Source organism: Harpia harpyja, chromosome 5 (assembly GCF_026419915.1).
Source record: "Harpia harpyja isolate bHarHar1 chromosome 5, bHarHar1 primary haplotype, whole genome shotgun sequence".
NCBI classification, from domain to species: domain Eukaryota; kingdom Metazoa; phylum Chordata; class Aves; order Accipitriformes; family Accipitridae; genus Harpia; species Harpia harpyja.
Genome location: NC_068944.1, coordinates 42,480,376 through 42,499,064, shown reverse-complemented (window position 1 = coordinate 42,499,064; position 18,689 = coordinate 42,480,376). Strand labels below are relative to the sequence as shown.

The 18,689-nt window shown below is 39.4% G+C and overlaps 1 protein-coding gene across 5 annotated transcripts in view; it reads right to left on the bottom strand.

Annotated features, from left to right (window-relative positions):
- The window catches only part of SULF1 (sulfatase 1), a 125,860-nt gene that overhangs the window by 62,369 nt on the left and 44,802 nt on the right, over nucleotides 1-18,689 (bottom strand). For 4 of the 5 annotated variants that reach the window (XM_052788259.1, XM_052788261.1, XM_052788264.1 and 1 more), the window contains 2 exons: nucleotides 3,135-3,194; nucleotides 2,578-2,812 (listed from right to left, as the gene is read on the bottom strand). In XM_052788259.1, coding sequence (XP_052644219.1) covers nucleotides 2,578-2,749 — 172 coding nt within the window. In that variant the 5' untranslated portion in view covers nucleotides 2,750-2,812; nucleotides 3,135-3,194. Of the gene's footprint in view, nucleotides 1-2,577; nucleotides 2,813-3,134; nucleotides 3,297-18,689 lie in introns of all 5 variants that reach the window. The other variant, XM_052788260.1, reaches the window with a different exon arrangement.

The window sequence follows — 18,689 nt, the reverse complement described above, 5'->3', positions numbered from 1 at the left end:
TCAGTGTTGGGCAGTTATTTTTCTACCCTCAAGATCCTGGTGGGGGAAAGAAAGTGCACAGAAGCACAATTTAACCAGTCATTTCCCAGCTTCTGGGCCCCAGTGTTTGCTGAGTTTCTTCAAGTACCGTGGGCCAGGCTGCTTCACACCGCTTAAGTTGCCATCCACCAGCTGACCTGTAATATCCTTCCTCTGTGACACATTCCTCCCAGCATAGATAGGAACTGACTGGAGTTGTGGAGCAATTTGTGGGTTTTATCTGATAAGCTGAATGAGACAGCAGCCTTGCTGAACTTTTTTGCATTCAGAATGCAAAACTCAGGGGGATGGTGCAGATCGATAGGAAGATGCACATACTCCTATGCTTTGAGCACTAACTAAATGCAAGCTCCCTGCATCTTGCAAATTTTACTTTGGATAACTCCCTTGTATATCATTTGCACTCAGGCAGCTGAATATTTTGGTTCAATGCGCATACATGCTCTGGAGACAAATCCTCCCTGATTGAAGTCTATAACATACCCTATATGCTTTTATGTTAAATCATTAATTTAGAACAGCTTTTAGAAATGTTCATGCTGGGAATACGATAGCAAATAATCCATATTGAGAGACTTTCAGTCTTGTGATTTTTTGGATACCACTGCCTAAGTTTTATTCTGTTTGTGGCAGAAAGTGTTACTTCCCATTGACCTTTGGGAAACTTAAGATTTTTCCCAGGAATCACTGAAGGGTGAGGAGATAATTCACACATGGAAAACAGTATGGCTTTACTTTTCAAATAAGCAGCATGATTTATTAGCAGAAGTGTGAATAATGCAGTACAGTAAGTCTTGGGGCTGAATCCTGTTTCCTGTGAAATGATCTATGAAAAGGCGAAAGCTGTGTCTTTATTCAAGGCAGTGGGAATGCATACACATCTAGGCTATTGCTCAGCTGCCTGCTAATAGGAGCTAGAGTGCCCTGTGAACATCCAGAGCAGCTTTCAAAGAAAGGAGCTCCACAATATGAACAAAGTGGCTTGCCATGTCCTTCCTCTTCTTTCACCACTTGCATAGCCTCTCGCAAGACTGAAGACAGCAAGAAGGTAACATTGTTCAGAGACATGTGTCTGCTGACCTACCTTCCCCAGTACCCTGGAGAAAGTAGGCTCTTTTGGACCACAAAAAGGAAGACATGACTTGACCCTTTTAATGAAATTTTCAGAATGACTCTATCAAGAAGAAATGCATTCCTATTGTAATAGCTGTATTTTAGGCCAAAAATGGAGCCGGGAACAGCCATTCATTATGCAGCATGGCTAAACAGAGCAGACATTTGAAAGAGTGAGAAATAAAAAAGATAAGATGTGCTCAGATCTAAAGGCCTGGTCTTGGAGCTGTGCTGCATAAAAGCATTAACTCTCAGTCACAAAATGTAGTTTATTAATTATGTTCTTACAGCCCTGAAAGACTGTGTAAATTATTATTGCATCATGACAAAAACGAAAATGCTAGCAACTAAAGAATTGCTTTTAGATCTAGACCACTTTTTGTCTACAACTTTCTGGCTGAAAGTATGTGATTTTAGAACAAATGAAGTATTTTGTTATAAGTTTTCTGGAATGAAGCATTTTGATTTTTCAATGTCATATGGCACTTTGTTTAGAAATTCACTATATTTTTATTAAAAACATGTCTTTCATTAAAAAACACTAAGAAAGATTTCATTTCAAATTGATTTGCCAATTTTTCACCTTTTTGATCTTGCCTCCCACCCCCAAAACTAAAATATTTGCTTGGGGGTAACCTAAAATGATCCTCTTTCTCTCCTTCATTTTTCACTTTGGGCAGTGAACCAAAAAATCAGTTATATGCATAACTACTATTAATATCTTTCTAACTTACTTAATGGAAAACATTCAAAGGCCTCCTGGAACATCATCCAAGTGTTTTAACTTTTTCCACCCTAAGAAAAATATGTGAAAATCACTTCTGGCTGGTATGTCCAGGTTGTGCTCAGATATTTAGTATAGTTGTGAAAGCAAAACTATCCTATTTTTATGCATATAGCATAGTTTTAAAGCAGATGGATTTTAAACACTTTAATAATTCACAGAAATATTAAGCTCATGTCCTGAAACCAGACCAGTTTGTATGTGTGCATAAACATGTCAGATGACATATATGCATGTGACAAATATGTGGAGAGTATAGATACTCACCTATACAGCATTGAGGGAAAGGTTAGCCTCATAAGGCTCAAATTTTTAAATGCTACAGAAAGCCACAAAGTGAAAAAGGACTTCTGATGCAAATTTTTTACCTGTATGTCCTTGCATGTATTATTAAATCCTTCTATGCTGGTGATTAAAGCCTTCCATGGCGGATTTTGATAAGCATAGATTTCCTAAAGTCTGTAATTAAATGTGATGAATGCTATTAAATAATATTTGTTAACTCATTTTCCAAACTTGTCCCACATTCTGATATTGTTCCAGGACCAGTACCTTCCCTGAATTTAAAGTACTTTCTGCTTGGCAGAAATTACTGAAAGACATGTGAGGAAATGAAGTAGGAAATAACAATTATTTCTCACCTAGCTCCACATCTTGATCATCTGTGAGTACAAGGATGATATTTGGTCTGATATTTTTTCGCTCCTGCTGCACACGTCCTCTGAACCTCGGGGACTTGACGGTGGAACAGTGACTTGTTAGCAGTTCAGTACTGAGCACTGCCAAGATGAGTGCAAACCAAGAAGACTTCATAGTAGTTCCAGTATTTCAATTAAAAGACCGATCCAGAAGTGCCTGAGCTCTAGTTTTCAAGACCTGTAGGGAGGAAAAGAAATTCTGTTCAAGCAATAAATAAACTTCCAGTCACACAGTGAAAGGATAACACTTAGGGAAGTCAAGCCTGACACATACCATTTAACATGATTATAAGCCATATTGTTGAATAAGAGCTTTATTCTGTCATTTTCTAAAAATAAGCTCGGTCATTCTGCAACTACGCTTTCTCAAATAATTTTTGCTTGAAGTCATGCCACTGCCTGCATTTTGTAAAGGCATGACTTCTGGTATACTCCTCACAGTGCTCCTTCTCCTACACCCCACGCTTCTTTTTATGTATCTTGTTCCTTACATTCAGTACCTGGGCACAGTAAAAAATTGCCAGGATGTAGACGTGTTCAGAACATCTGTAGGAGGAGCCCTGTAAGAAGGAGAAAGCAGAAGGCTTGTCAGTCAAAGACCTCAGTACTGTGGCTGTGCTTCAAAGTCTCCAGAACTGTTCATTACAGCTTCGTTCTCTGTCCTGAAAGAAAAGAGTACAAAAATTTGCATTCCCCCCAGCTCCCCTACTTAATTTAATACCATACCTACGCAGCAGTTAAATGGCACCTTGGCTGCTAGAGATAAAGGACCTATATCTCACATCATCAAACGCAGGTGCTTCTCCAATATTTATAGTCAGTCTGAGATTCTGAGAATAAGAGTTAATTCCAGCGTATGGCACCTGGCATGCGATAAAGCTATTTTAGGTTAACTCACCTGCATGAGCAACTAAACCCTTACAAAACAGAGGGAAGAGCATGGCTGTCATTTGCAGTCTGCATTGGATCACTACGTGAAAAGTCATCTTCCCACTGACAAGAAAGCTCATATTAAGTGACAGTCCAGATGATCTTACCCAGCATTGTGAAAGAGCGTAACTGTCCCTCAATCAATCAATGACGGACCTGAGTGCCTCATCCATAATGCACAGTACCTCTGGCACAGCCTTGTCCTTGATACTCCGCTTCCAGACTCGGCTCAGTACGTTATCAGAACCCCCTCTCCGTGCCTGTCACTCAAACAGCCTTGCTTTTGTAAGACCTGATGCAAGCACAGAGGCTTGGCTTTGCTGCAGCAGATTTAAACCTGTGACTGAAAACGACTGATTGGCCCAGGGAGGAATGGGTAGCCACTTACACTTTAACATTTTTGGCATTACTGACTGAAGCTCTGCAAACCCGTCCTGTTACACAAGGGAAGGGAGGGGACATCTGGGGGCAAAAAGGAAAGGGGTGGGAAAGAAACCGCAGAGTCATGCCTGCTCCCTCCAGGGTATTGACCTGCCACATACTTTCCTTCTGTTTTTATTTTGGGACTATGGATAAAGCATGGTGACATTGGTCAATAAAAAATCCCCAGAAAACCACCCAATCCCAAGAACATTCAAGAGGTCTGCCCAAGGGGAAGCCTGCATGGGAACTGGGGTGCACATTATATAATTAGACTGGAGCATAATTCATGAGGAGATCTGTGCACCCACACCTGAGACTTCATATTCAGACATGCAACATGAACTACAAACAGATTAATAAGCAGAAATATTTAATGAGAGCAACACAGAAGACAAAAAGGGCCCCATCACTCACCTAAAATTGCGCTAATAGGAAGGTGCTCTAAATTTCAGGGGAAGAAGCCACAGGAGAGGGAGGGGATGGGACTTGGTGCTGGACTGCTAGAAAAAGGATCGTGTTCTTGTTTTCACATACACCTTTTATTTTAAGCTTCGCAAGCTAAACAGTTTCATGCTCCTCACTCTGGCAGGCTGTAATTACACCAGAAGAGTGTGAACGTCTTTAAAAGGAAAATCCAAGTGTCTGTTGCAGAGAAATCTTGTCTTTCATTGTCTCTGCAGCAACAAACCGTCCAGCCTCCAACTAACATTAGAGCACTGCAAAGCCAATACAGGGCATCAGCATTTAACATTAAACACCATTTCGGTGATTGCACAACATTCAGGTAAGTAGACTGGAAGTCTGTAATTAGTCTGGACTGACTTTTAAAAATAGTTCGATTTCCTTGTATTTGTTGTAAAAGTCACATAAAAGCTAACAAAAGCCCCAGAGATCAGGGTTACCGGAGAAGTCAGCCTTCTTCTGACAGACACCAGACACCACATGCTCTTGGTGCAAAAGCAGAAATACAATTTCTCTAAATGTCTGATCTTTAAATAGCAAAACTTTGACTCACCTCACAGAGCACAAAGGCTACATGAAGTGAGACTCAATGTTTAGTTTCTTACCTCAGTCGTACTGTACAGCAAACTTCTTCAGACAATGTTGACCCAGAAAGTGCAGTCATCCTGACTGCACTGAGCAAACATTGGCACCAACATGTTTGAATAATCCCTCACAGTATGAAACTACAAGTTCCTGACAATTACACCTCAGTGCTAATAAAATTTACACTAATCCAAACGAACATTAACAAGTATTCTTCATTTCACCCTCTTTGGGCTACACTAGTTAGTTTTAAAAAAATCCTTTTGCTTTAGCAAGTTAGGGCCACCTTGGGCAAGTCTTTTCTAGGAAAAAGAGCATGAAGCGTTTCTTTTTCAACTCTAATTTTTTCCCCTTGATGGATAAAGGAAAATATCAGGACTGATCTACACATATAAAATTAATTACCCAAGTTTCATTGAATGCTTCTTGCACAAGAGCACAGTAATGCCACCTTTTGTTGCTCATAACTATTTCAATTTTGCATACAACATATCTTTATTAAAAGGTGATCTTTGACAACTTGTCCTTTTACAGCCTGTTTCCCACTCTCAGAAGGAAATGAAGTAAAGAAAACTGTCAAAATACAGGCTTGATAGGGAAGACAAGGCTGCAAGGTTTGCATTGGATACTGGCTGGTAGTCTACAAGTGCGCCTACAGACACTGTAATTTGTCTTGAGAAATAGACAAAGACAGGAGAAATTCTAAAAGGGATCTTTTCAAATTCACATGGGGAAGTAAACTTAAAATCTTTTGTGCAGTGTTCAGAAATTAAGACAGTAGTATAAAATGCTTTTCTCTAGCCAAGTAAACAAGTGCTGATCATAACTTCTGTACATGCTGTTCGGAAAATTTAAAGGATATTTTTCCTAGAGAACTTACCTATGACAACTGAAATATAGTCAGTAAATAAATGAAACCAGAGAAATCCAAAGAAACTCTTTTTCCTCATCTGGATGTAATTTTTCCTTTCGGTGATTCTTTTTTTTTTTTTTCACAGGAGCACAAATTCATAGTTTGTACTCACCTTTCATGGGATAAAATCTGAAAACTTGGATCTTTAGTTGGTTCTATGCAGCTAGTATTATAACAGGCAGTTCAAGGACTTGTTGGCATGGAGAGTTAATTACCCATGAAACTTGAATTACATTGGCAGGGCACTGCGAAGAAGGGCTACAGTGCCACTTCGTGTGATGCGGCATAAAAAGTAGGAGGACTTTATTTCTAGGTCTCTTAAGAGAATATCTTTCAGTGACTACGAAGAAAAGCAAAAGATAGAATAGTATCCTTTGAAACTATTTGTAGATTTTATATTCATTTTGGCCAAGAAGTGTTTAAGATTTTTCAGTGCATTGGCTGAAAGTGCTTAGTTTGGAACACAACAAAAGACACCCAGTTTTCAAAAAATAGCATTTTCCCTTTGGGAATCCACTTTGTTTTCATGTCCACATTTTTTACTACGTTCACTTAAAGAGCCATTTTGTGTTTGGCCAATAAAAATCTGTCCAGAATCATACACTTTGTTTATGAAACAGAGCACTGAGTATCCATACGTATACTCCATTATAAGCTTTAAAGATGTGTGGACTTCTTCATATTTAATACTCTACAAATGTGGCTTCAACATATCCTTGCATAGGGAATCTGGCTTACATGAACAGGTTTCTTTCTTGTTTGTAAATCTGAAATCAAATGTGGGGATAATGAGTAAGGCTACTGGACATATGTACGTCTCCAATACCATGGGCTATGCATTGCCCCACATCAGTAATTCATGACCAAGTGATAACAAAGGGGAGACAACTTTGTCTTCTCTGCACCAAAGTGCTGGTGTTTTCTTTCTAGCCTGAGCAGTGAGATCAGCGCATCATCCAAAGTCATAGGTTAAGGCCTGCTGTTCTAGTGGCCTTTCCTTAGAAACAAAAATGGATCAACTCTGGCCAATAAAAGAAACAGCGGTAATAGGAATAATACTAGTAATACTGTGGACTGTGATTGTGGAGCTTGAGAACCAGAATTCAGGTTTCTGTTCCCCTGATGTTAGCAATAAATGTGCCCAGTGAATTGAGAATGTAAGGTACTGCAGGGATCCTAAATCAAGAATCTCCTAATGCGGTAGCAATTTTCTGGTTAAGTGTTTTGTTCTTCATTACTATCCAGTATCCTACTGATTATTTCTCTGTACTTAGATTTCCCTGCCTCCAAAAATTGACATTAAGATATAGTCCACAAATGAACATTTTGCTACTTAGGACATTTTTGAGATTTGCTGACAAGTGCTAGGAACTTGCACAAAAATATATCAAAAGCATGGAAAAGAAGCAGAAGGCCTTGTCATTGCAAGTGATAAGTTGCCTCATTTCCTTTATGCAAAAGATCATCTTGGATAATTTCTTCTCACAGGTTTCTCTGATAAAGAAATGGATAAAACCTCTCAAACAAACAAAATCTCAGCTATCAATCACCACAAGAAAATGAGCTTTCTTTCCTCACCCCAAGCAGAAGAGCATTACCTTCCTATGTATTTTACCTATGACCTGCTGACTTGACAGTTTTAGCTTTGATGAGTGTTTTTTACAGGAACGTGACCTGAGTGTTCTCTGTTTCCTTAAAATCAGACTCTCCATAAGAAAAGTACAAAGGCAAAGGACAACAAGAAGAATTCTCTTCATTCATAAAAAGCAGAGTAGGGATTTGCTATTGACAGCATTTTGTAATTTCCAATATGACCTTGGAGGTTGGTCACATTGGTGGGCACCTGGTCAGCGGCATTTCAAAAACCTGCCAGTCTGCCTGTAGTGCCAGAAATCGCTGTCATTGACATCATGTTAACTGGAGGTGGCTTCACTCACCAGTGCCCCTGCAGAGGTCAGATTCAGTGGTTTATGCCTACCATTTTCAGTTCTTTGCTTTAAAGTGAAACGTGTGAACCTAGCAATGCTGCTGTACTCCAGAATGTTTTGCATACATGGAAACTCCAAGGTGAAAGGGAGTGAAAGGGGTTTTCTCAGCAACACACTTACAGTCTCTGTGAATGTTTGATGCTTATGTCAAAGGGTGGATAGACCTCTTAAAGTGTCACATAGTCTATGCTATGAATCATAACAGGTGTGTGGTTAGACACACAACAAAATTAGTAATTTCATGAGATTAGTAATTTCATGAAGATTGTGCAGGCAGATTGAAATTACATAATAAAAGGTCAGGGAGGCGAGATGTTCATCTGTACCAAAGCAACCTAGCGGTTCAGAAGTCTTAAATCTCTCCTTAAATCATATTGCCTTGACGACTAGAGGGTTGTAACACTCTACAACAACAACAACAAGTCTCACTTTCACTCATACAGTGAAGCACTTAAGTGGAAAAAGCAGTTGACGGATGACTGTTTTAAGTGTAGTAAAGGTAATGCTCTTCTTGCGTCTTACACTGCTATCTTGTATTTAAAAGCAAACACTGTGATCTCAGGGTACCAGGCATGACCGCGTAAATCTGCAGGTCAGTTTCCTGTGGGAATATTGAGCCTGCAGCCATGGGAAACACATTTACAGTACGGCAGAAGTCAGGAAAAAGCAAGACCTACCATCTCTTCTTAAAGGTTAATCCCCTAATCTTAGTTGTAAAGTATAGGATTTACAGTGAACACAAAGAATGTACTTCCTATCTGGGTCTAATCTCATCATTACCTATTGGATTTCCAACACACTTTACTAATCAATCAGTTATCGCTCACCTTCTAAATGTAATCTGTGTATTATAATGATGTATCATCAGTGCCTCAGGCTAGATTAATTTAAAGTAACTATAATTTAAAGTAATTGCAGGCAGGGAGAATCATAACCTTATATTACGTTTTTACATTGTAATTTTGCAAACGGTTACGGACAGGAAAGGAAAAAGCCTGCAGTGACTTGAAAGTATAATGCACACTTGCTAACCCACTTTTATAACTTTGTACAGGTTAAGGGATATTCTTAGTAGGTAAAACTTTCCAACACTTCATATGTCAGAGTAAAACAACAAACTCCAATAACATTTTAAAAATACATAACTGTAGAAGAAATGATCTGTCTCTGAGAAAAGGAAAATATGTCTTTTTTTATTTTAATGCCATTAATATAGTTGAATAAAACATTAAAGAAAATTTAAAATAATATTTTCATATTAACTTCAAATCTGTAAAAGTTTTAAAAGAAAATTCACTCATATTTTTCAGTAAGAAGAGTGCCTGCTGCTAAGTTACAAACTTCTAATAATACACAGTTACTTAAATTTATTTCTCACCATCTGATTTACTTTGTTTTAGAATTTCATATTTCAACACAGCCAAGAAGTGCACTTGTCATACAAAAGAGCCTGGTATAATTGAGCCAGATGACATGCCCCACAAGTAAAATCAGCCATTCATGAAAGCTGGTCACCAGAGGCCATTTCAAACAATGCACATTTCAAAGTAATCTAAAGTAATCCCTTTTCTCTGCTGATTTGGTTTCCAGGCAGTCTTAAGCACATGTGTGCAGCAAACAGGAGGCTTATTAAAACCTGATGTTATATTGGAAGTTATAATGCCATTGCCTTTTGATTGAATTCCATGTCTGTTAGTCTTCAAAGAGAAGGAAAAAAATCAATTAAATTTATATGCTTATTAAACATGAGTGTCATGATACGTGCAGTTTATTAGCACTTGCTAAATAATTAAGACTGAGAAAGATAATTAGATGTGCGCTAGGCTCCAAACAGGCTTCTGATATCAGATTTTTTTTATCTTTAAAGAAAGTGGCTTTCCAGCTACCAGATAAAATAATTGCTAAAAAACTCCAAGTATTTTTCAAATATAAAGAGTAAACTCTGTGTATGAAGGAATTTCAGGCAATTTTAGAATTCCATTTTAAACCCATATATCTTTGCTATATCCCTGCTCACTTCAGCAGTGTGGGGCATTATGAAAACATATCATACAACAACACATTGACAGTTCAGTGATCCAGTAAGTAGTCTTGAGTTGGGAGATCATATCACAGAGGTGAACAACAGTGACAGAGTTTGCACATTTCTTTAAGTTCCTATTTAAGTCCATCGGCTTTAGAAACTGCAAGGGCATAGCTTTTCACATCTCCTTTAGATAGAGAAATCTTTCAATTTAAAAAGCTTCCTTCTAGATATGTTTACTTCCCCTCAAAGATCTGCAGCTCTCTTTGAAAGAGGGGTTTTTGGTTTTTGATGTGGGAAACAGTTTGTTTTCCTAAATAAATGGACATTATTAACTTGAATATGAATACAGCACCTTTAGCACAGAATATCTAAGGATCTACACATACAGGAGAAGACAGAGAACATGCCCATTTCCTCACGGTAATGTACACACCTCCATTATCACAGGGAGAGGTTAAGGTAGGTTGTGCCGTCATGTGGGTGGGTGGTCTTGGGTGGAAGCTGAGCCTAATGCACGGCTGCTCTGGCCACTCTCCTTGCTGACTGCCCAGGGGAAGCAGCAGGACCGCATGAGGATGAGAGGAGTCTATGTAAGGACTGAAGCATGAGGAATTGGCAGTATGAAGCTATATAAGTGTATGTATGTAAACAGATAGAGCACCTGTACTCCTAGGAGAGGATCTCAGATGTACATTTAGCTATAGCACGGAAGGATTGACTACTCAGAAACACCACGGCAATTTAGATAGGTGCCAGCCCCTGGCTAACCAGGAGAGTTGGGCAGTTCCTGTAAGTGCTTTTGAAAAACTTACTCTATTATACTACAGTGCAGAAAGCGAACTTCAGAAAGTGAACTTATTCATAGCATCAGTACTTTGTGTGCTTACACACACAGTGAGTGTGCTTATGTGCACGTAGATTCAATACAGACTGCATATGGTGTCTGTTGACTTTCTCTTTCGCTTCCAGGTCTGGAGATCAAGCCTAATAATTTTTTTTTTTTAATAGTCTCATTATATTCAAATGAGTTTTATTCTCAATACATTCAAACTGAATTTAATAGGACTATTAAAATAGATTAAATAGATCAGGTCCTGAGTACCATTTTTTAAGTAAGATCTTCCTTACTAGGTCGCTTCTCTTTGTCAAGCAGCTTTTCCAGTCCTGGCACAGTATAAATTTCACCTTCCCTGATATACATGTAAAAGCTCCTTGACAGACAAAGAAATGTGTTTTTAAATAAGTTCCTCCCTGACAAACCTGTACTATAGAGAAACCAGCCTACTAATAATAGTAAACAGATAGTCAGACCAAACAAAACAATCTGTTACAAAAAACAGATGCTTCATATCCTTTTCCATAAAGACTAGCCATCGAGGAAGTTGCACTGACTTGAGGCACTGCCGAGAAGCACATCACCCCTACTATCTATCTTACTTTCAATTGCCTTTGTAATCAGGAGGCCCCTGGTGTTCCCCAAGCTGCATTACCTGGGGGGACACAAGGTACAGCCCCAGCCCAGGAACACAGGGGACTTGTGTCTGCTATCACAATAATCTTTCCAGTCCCCTCACCTCTTGTCACCTTGCTGGCCCACAGTCCCCATTCAAGCACACACCTGAGTACACTTAAGGGGGGATTCCCGGGGTGACCTGTGGCTAACCCACCATGGGGAAACTCAGAAAGTCATCTCCGCATGGCCATGTCCTACCAGGTGAAAAAAGTTTTGCACAGGAATGGCAGCAAATATGAGCAAGGAATAAAACTGACGGATTTTACTGCCAAATCAGGTGTCCAAGTCCTTACTTAGACCCTGATACATGTGTTCAGCTGTGCAAAATAAATATGTCTGCTGGATTGAACAGGATTGCTCAACTCCTTAAAACAACCTCCTGCAGGCTTTTCAATATAACCCTAGTGCAAGGATGCTTTAAGGTCTTTGCTGAATATTTCAAAAAAAGCTAACCATCAGTGGCACATGAGGAAAGGCCAAAATGTACAAAGCATCTGCATACTGAATTTCATCTGAACATTAGTATTCCTATCAAAAAAGCCTGAAATTAGAGTCACACTTGCCTCTTCAAGGACAGAATATACCATATTCAGCTTATGTGTCTGAGCAATACCAATTGTCTCAGCCTGAATTCTGGAAATCTGTTCTCAAAGAGCTGTTTGAAAATAATCTTCAGTCTGAGATCTAAGAGACTCAAGAATGACTTGTTGAAATTGTTCTGTGAATAACTTTATCTCAGAAAACATTTTGAAAGGGTAGCACATATAAATGCGCCTTCATTTTCCAAGTGAAAATGCCCGTGGAAAGACTTTCTTCATCTTTCAAGCGCACATACAGATACTTTCAATTTCACAGTCTGGGCTTTTGTAGATGAGAGAGCAGTTTTAAAGGATGGAAGATGAAGCTGAATACATTCAAGCACACATATTTTTACTTCCAATGCACTTCTTATTAAGCAAAGCTCCTATTTAGCAATGAAGAGACATGATTTTATATCATCTTTATAAATGATATATATATATATCTTGTATCTTTATAGATAATTGTAAGCCTGCTCATGAGCCAAGATTGTACTAAGATGCCTGACACAGCACATACTGAATTATTTTCTCTAGCAGTGATGGAGCAGGCAGTCAACCTTATGTCCCAGCACCTGACTGTGCATTACGCACAGAGAGGGAAGACAAGAATAGAAATTGGTAATCTCTAGGTAGAAGCTTCTGAATAATACAGAATGGATCAGGAATGGGAAAGACCAGGATGCATTGGAAATCACTCCCAGATAACAGAGAGGAGATAGAAAGGCAAAGGACAGAACTGTAGTGCTTTTCTTCATTTTGTGTAGGAAGGAATTTGGGAGGCATTCCAGTTTACAGTGATTATTGTGGGGAAACCATCAATGTTGCTTTACTGGATGTTTTTTTCCTAAATGTAGATGAGATGTTCTTGTATGAAAGGTCTCTCATAAACTGTGTCAATGACCCAATTCAGGAATGCTTAGACCAACATATAGAGAATTCTCTTTGTCCTTAGCAGGCTCGGCTGTGAGGTCAGACCAGGCTGCTCAGGGCTTTACCAAGTCAAGCCCTGAAAACCCCCAAGGATGGGCACTGCCCAAATGGTCTGGGGCCCTGTTCCACTGCTTGGTGGTCCTGAGGGTGAAATTTGGTTTTCCTTATATCCAGTCTGAACCTCTTTTGTTTCAGTTTATGCCCATTGTCTCTTGTCCTCCTGCCATGCATGACTATCAAGAATGGGGCTCCATCTTCTCAGTGACCTCGCTGTAGTCACTGGGGGGCTGCTGTTAGACCCTCCAAAGCTGTCTCTGCTCCATGCTGAACAACCCAGCTCCCACAGCCTCTTCACACAGGGCACGGGCTCCAACCCCAACCATCTTGATGGCCATCTGCTGAACTCACCCCAGTTTATTGATGTCTTTCCCATATTGGGGGCCCAGAACTGGACATAGTATTTTAGACTCTGTCTATCAAGTGCTGTGTCAAATACATGTTAATATTTGTTTGAAGAGGTATTGCTATTAGGGAAAAGTGAGCTGAACTAAGTGAAACAAACATTTCACAGAGCCTTTCCTTGCAAAGTAAATGAATCAATGAAGATTTTCAAGAAGTTGGATTGACTGAAAACATGATTTTTCTATTTCTGATTATTTCTGAACTTTTTGTGTTATTCTCAGGACCAGAAATGAATTGTGCCATAAAAAAAGCTAGTTTTGCTATAGTTACAGGCTGACCAAAGTCCATTGAACCAGGGAGAAGTCTTCCAATTATTTCAGTGCTTCCGCAGAAATGAAAACTGATTTAGACATCATTTTGCAGTGGGTTTTTTTTGTTACTAGAACAGAGTGATTAAAGCAGTCAGGATTTCGAAAAGAAGAGCAACTTTATATATGAGAAAAGAGAGATTTGAAAAACCCTCTGCCCCAGGCCCCATGTAAATGTAAAGAGCACAGCTGGAATGAAACAAATGATCTGACTGGTTTCTGATGAGCTGGGTGGTGTAAATGTTTCACACTAACCACACTGCACACTCATAGTATAGGAGCTAATTCATCTGCCATGAATACATTCCTGTGTACGTTGTCCTTTAAAATAAACAAGCAAAAATGAGTAATTTATCAGGACTTAAACGAATATTTTTCCAGAGGGACCCCTTCTGTCCCATATGGCTGATTTTAAAGTCTAACTGAAGGCAGTTTAAATGCTGCATCCTCTGTCTCACTATGTGAAACAGTTATAGCTTTAAAATATGGAATTTCAAATTTTTAGCGCTGTCAACAAGTTCCAATTGTTCCTGAAAATATCACTCAGGATGATTATTAGTTTCTTAGAACACTGCAAAACTCTAAACACAGAGCTGCAGATGGTGAATAATGATAATTTTCCAAACCTCTATTTACAATGGCATTGCATTTGCAAAATGTGTTTATTTCTAGATTTAATTTCAGGATTTTGACAGAAGGTTTATAACCACAAAGAAGCAGTTTTATAGGAAAAGTCTCCTGGAAAAAAAGGCTAATCATAACCAGCCCTGCATGTTTTAAATTTTACAACTCCTTTTTATTTCTTAATACTATAAAATCTATTAAAAGCCATATTATTCTTGAAGATATCATTATGATCTATTAACATCACAATGATTAATGTATTTCCCAGAGTTTTTCTGTAGTAGGAATGAAGTTATTAACTTGCATTTGTTCCCACAGAATCTTCCCCATGTTAAGGGTTACTTGTGTAGACAGCTCTGATCATAAGCTCTTAGTAATAGATACTCTTTGAGACTGAGGGTCACAGGTTTCTTAGACTAACACAGCCTCCAGGTAACTTCCCTCCAAAATTAGAGGTGCTTTCCATGCCTTACTGTGATGAGCAAATGCCTCTTGGATAGAATATTTTGAAAAACTCTACAAGGAGTTTCGTGGCATAATCTTCCCCTGTCTTCTGCCCAGACATTTTCCTTTATGGCAGAAGAAGTCAACACTGAATGTTAACATACAAAAACTTCCAGACTGAAAATGCCCTGTTTTTCGTGTGTAGTGTCCTGATGCATATCTGGAAACTGTAACTTGCACCTAAAGAAAAGCATGAACACTGTTTGGAAAAACCACTAACTGTGGTGGTGGTGTTAAACAGAGACGCAGTGCAAAAGATTTCCAAGCTACAGAAAGGAGGATACCCTGAAAAGACAACATTTTCCTATCTCTGTTCTTTTATTCAATTTTATAATGGGCTTTTATAAAATTCCTAACTGTCCTTAGCATCTCCTTTAAAAGCAGAGTAGTTTCAAGCAGATGATACGCCCTAAATCCCCTCCCCAGACCTGCAGGACGGGGATCACAGCACCCATACAGCACATAGCATAATCCAGCGCTCGGTCACCTGCTCAGGTTACCCCACCTTCTTGTTTTTTCATTTTACTGAAAGCTCCTAGAAACCTACCTCTTCCCTAGGTGGTAAAGTATCTTTCGATTATAGACACATTAAAATTTGGACAAAAATATACCACATTTCAGGGTATAAAGAGAGAGAAAGGATCTGAAATGAAAAATGCATTATGCTAAAGTATCATATGGCACCAGATTATGTTTCCATTATCTCCTACACTTAAAACTCTGTTGACCCCTGGTCAGAGGCATTTATCTTAATGTTGCCACTATTTGTAAAACTCTTACACATTTCTTTGCATGATTTTCTCTCCCCAAACTAGGCCTTTATTACAATATTGAGTTACATATTCAGCTTTACACAGGATAGAGCTGGGAGAGACACAGCAAAATGTCTGAGAGTTGGCATGTGTTTCCTACGTTCACAAATGCAATTTTTATGTATCATCATCTGCAAATGAAATCCTCCTGTGTTTCAAGTAACATCTACAACCACATTGCCAGGGCACAGCGCGGGCCCTGTGGGCCGTGGCCGGGAGCGGCCGGGCAGGGTCTGGCAGCCTGGCCTGTCCCACGCCCCGGCCAGGAGCAGGGCCCTGGGGGGGGCACCGGGGCAGCCCCAGCCCCAGACACTGGGCACGGGGACAGGGACAAGGACAAGCCCAGGCCCGGCTGGGACATGAGCCCATGGGTGGGCCTGGCTCAGCAAGGCCCATGGCCTGGCAGGGCTGGGGGGGAGCCCCGGGGGGGCTGGAATGGGGCCCTGGGCTGTAGGCAGGGAGGTGAAGGCTCCAGGGGTTGGGCAGGGGCAGGCAGGGCCAGCAGCGCCTCATGGCCATGACACGCACGGGCAGCAACAGCATCATTTGTAAATGACTGAAAAAGTATCTATCCGGCTGCATGAGAATCAAACCCCACTATCTATAACTGCAGAAAAGTTGCCCTAAAAGTTGCAATGGACAAGTACATTTTGCCAGGAAATTGTTATGGATAAATCCACCGAATCGGCTATTCTGTGGGGAAGGGCATAAACAACAACAAAGAAACAAAAATTGTGATACAGTAGAATGGAGCATGTCACAAATCATCACCTTTACCAATATGATAGAGGGATCTACTTATTATAAAGTATCCTATCTTCTGTGGTTTAACATTCAGTTCAGCAGTCTATACAAAATATGTATCAACTGTTAACAGCCAAATGATACAGGTTTTATCTTACAGGTGAGGACACAGTGGGAAGGCAATTTTAGGAAGCAAAGAACTGTAACCAAATAGCAAAGAGCTTTTGCTAATACATTTTCTTTTTAGCGTGAAATTGCTTAAAACCAAGGCAGCTGATTGACTAGTATGAATCATATGCATCTCCTAGACAGTGTGATGAATGTCATAAGTTAGCATCTAATACCTGCCTAAGGCTTGTGGCTGAAAAACTATTCCTTATGCCATATGTTATGGAAATATCCTGTTGAATAGGACTTTTGGACAAATTTTTAATGTGTCTTTCTCTGTTTGTTAACTATATATTGGATATAACACTTTCAGTATTTTTTCATGTTTTCTTACATAACATCTTTCATATAAGTTCCTTGATTCACTGTGCAAAGAATTAGCAAATTGATTATCACTGGTATCAACGAAATAGCATTGAAACTAAAACAGAGGAAGATCAGCTTGACTACTCTAAGTCCAGGCTAAGCTTTCTGCTTACTCCCAGACTTGAGGCTCAGATGGAAAAGCTTAACTTTTCAATCTGAAAATAAATTTCAATACAATTTCATGTTGTGGAAAGAAAAACAAAAAACACTGGAAGGCTTTCGTTTTCATTGTAGTGTGAAATGAAAAAAATCTGAATCCTTGAAAGCTAAACTGTCATCCTCTGGCCAGCTTTACCTTTACTGAAAGACATAGTGCAGATCATACATCCCTGCAATATTAAATGACAACAGTCATAAGTACAAGGCCACCCTTAAAACCTGATGATATTACTACTGAGTATGTTATGCCAGAAGGACTTTCCAAAACCAACACCATTCTGTAATTTATTATGGATGGTGACATGTCAAGCTAGACTGGACCATGAGCTTAGATCCTTAATGATTATCCAGGTAAGCCTCCTTAAAGATGTATTCCTGACTTGTTTCCATTCATCAACATTGCATTTGCGCTAAGACCATCTTACACTTAATTAACCTCTTTACTTGTAAACTGATCACACACTAGAAATTATTAAGAGAAATTATAAGCTGACAATGCCATATTTTGGTCAATGTTCAAAGTAAAACCATGGTTTCACTTACTGCTCTATGCTGTAGGAATATAAGACAGACTGTATTTCTTCAGTAATGTATGGTGCATGTTACCTTAGGAGCTAAGTAAGGGAACTGGAAAAGATTTACTGATATTTATTTATTTACTAATACAAAATTTTCAGGTGGGTTCATGTTACAGTCTTCATGTGTGTTGTGGTTGTCTGCCATATATAAATATGCAGCCATCAACCATTCTACATTTAAATACTCCTCAACACCATGCCTTTTCTCTCTTTGAAAACAGAGGGCGTTTAAATTGCATAATCTGCAGGGCATTCAGACTTCAGTAATGACAATACCGGCGGGGACTAAAATATGACATATTACTTGCTACTGTGTTGTGGACTATCAAGGTAGATGCATCATCTGGTAACTGGGCATGTCATCCATTGCAGCAAGTGCAGCACATCTTGAACAACTGTAAGTCAGCACAGTTGTGCCAGTAGATGAACTTGCTGATCCCATGGTCAGGCTATTGTTATTATCCTGATACTTTGTTCACAAGTCCCTAGACTATATGCTCTCACAGAAAAAATGTCCTCACAACACGCTTGTGCTTCAAGGAACATCGCTTGCTGGCATTTGAACAGTAGTCACCTTCTGTTGATATTTTGGTTCACTACTGGCACAGACACAGGTAAGATGTTCTCTTCTATCCACCATTACTAGAATTGTTTTTGAATCTGTCTAAAAGTATCAACTGACATCTGTACCTAATTTTTGCTCAAGCACCTTTCCCCTTCCCTAGCAGCAGGAAAGGAGCTTAAAATGACTGTCAGCATAAAGACAAGGTTCCTTACCAGAAAGGAAGCCATATTGCAGATGGGAGGAACCAGGAATAACTATTCTAGTGAAGATCTTTGTTAAGTATCATTTTCCCAAGTCTTTTCTGTACATGTAACACACTGAAACTTCAGTAAAAGGAAACTTTTATGGTCTGGTCTAGTAATCAAAGTTTTCTCTACTTCCACAGCCAACTATTACTGCTGTTGTCAGCTGTGC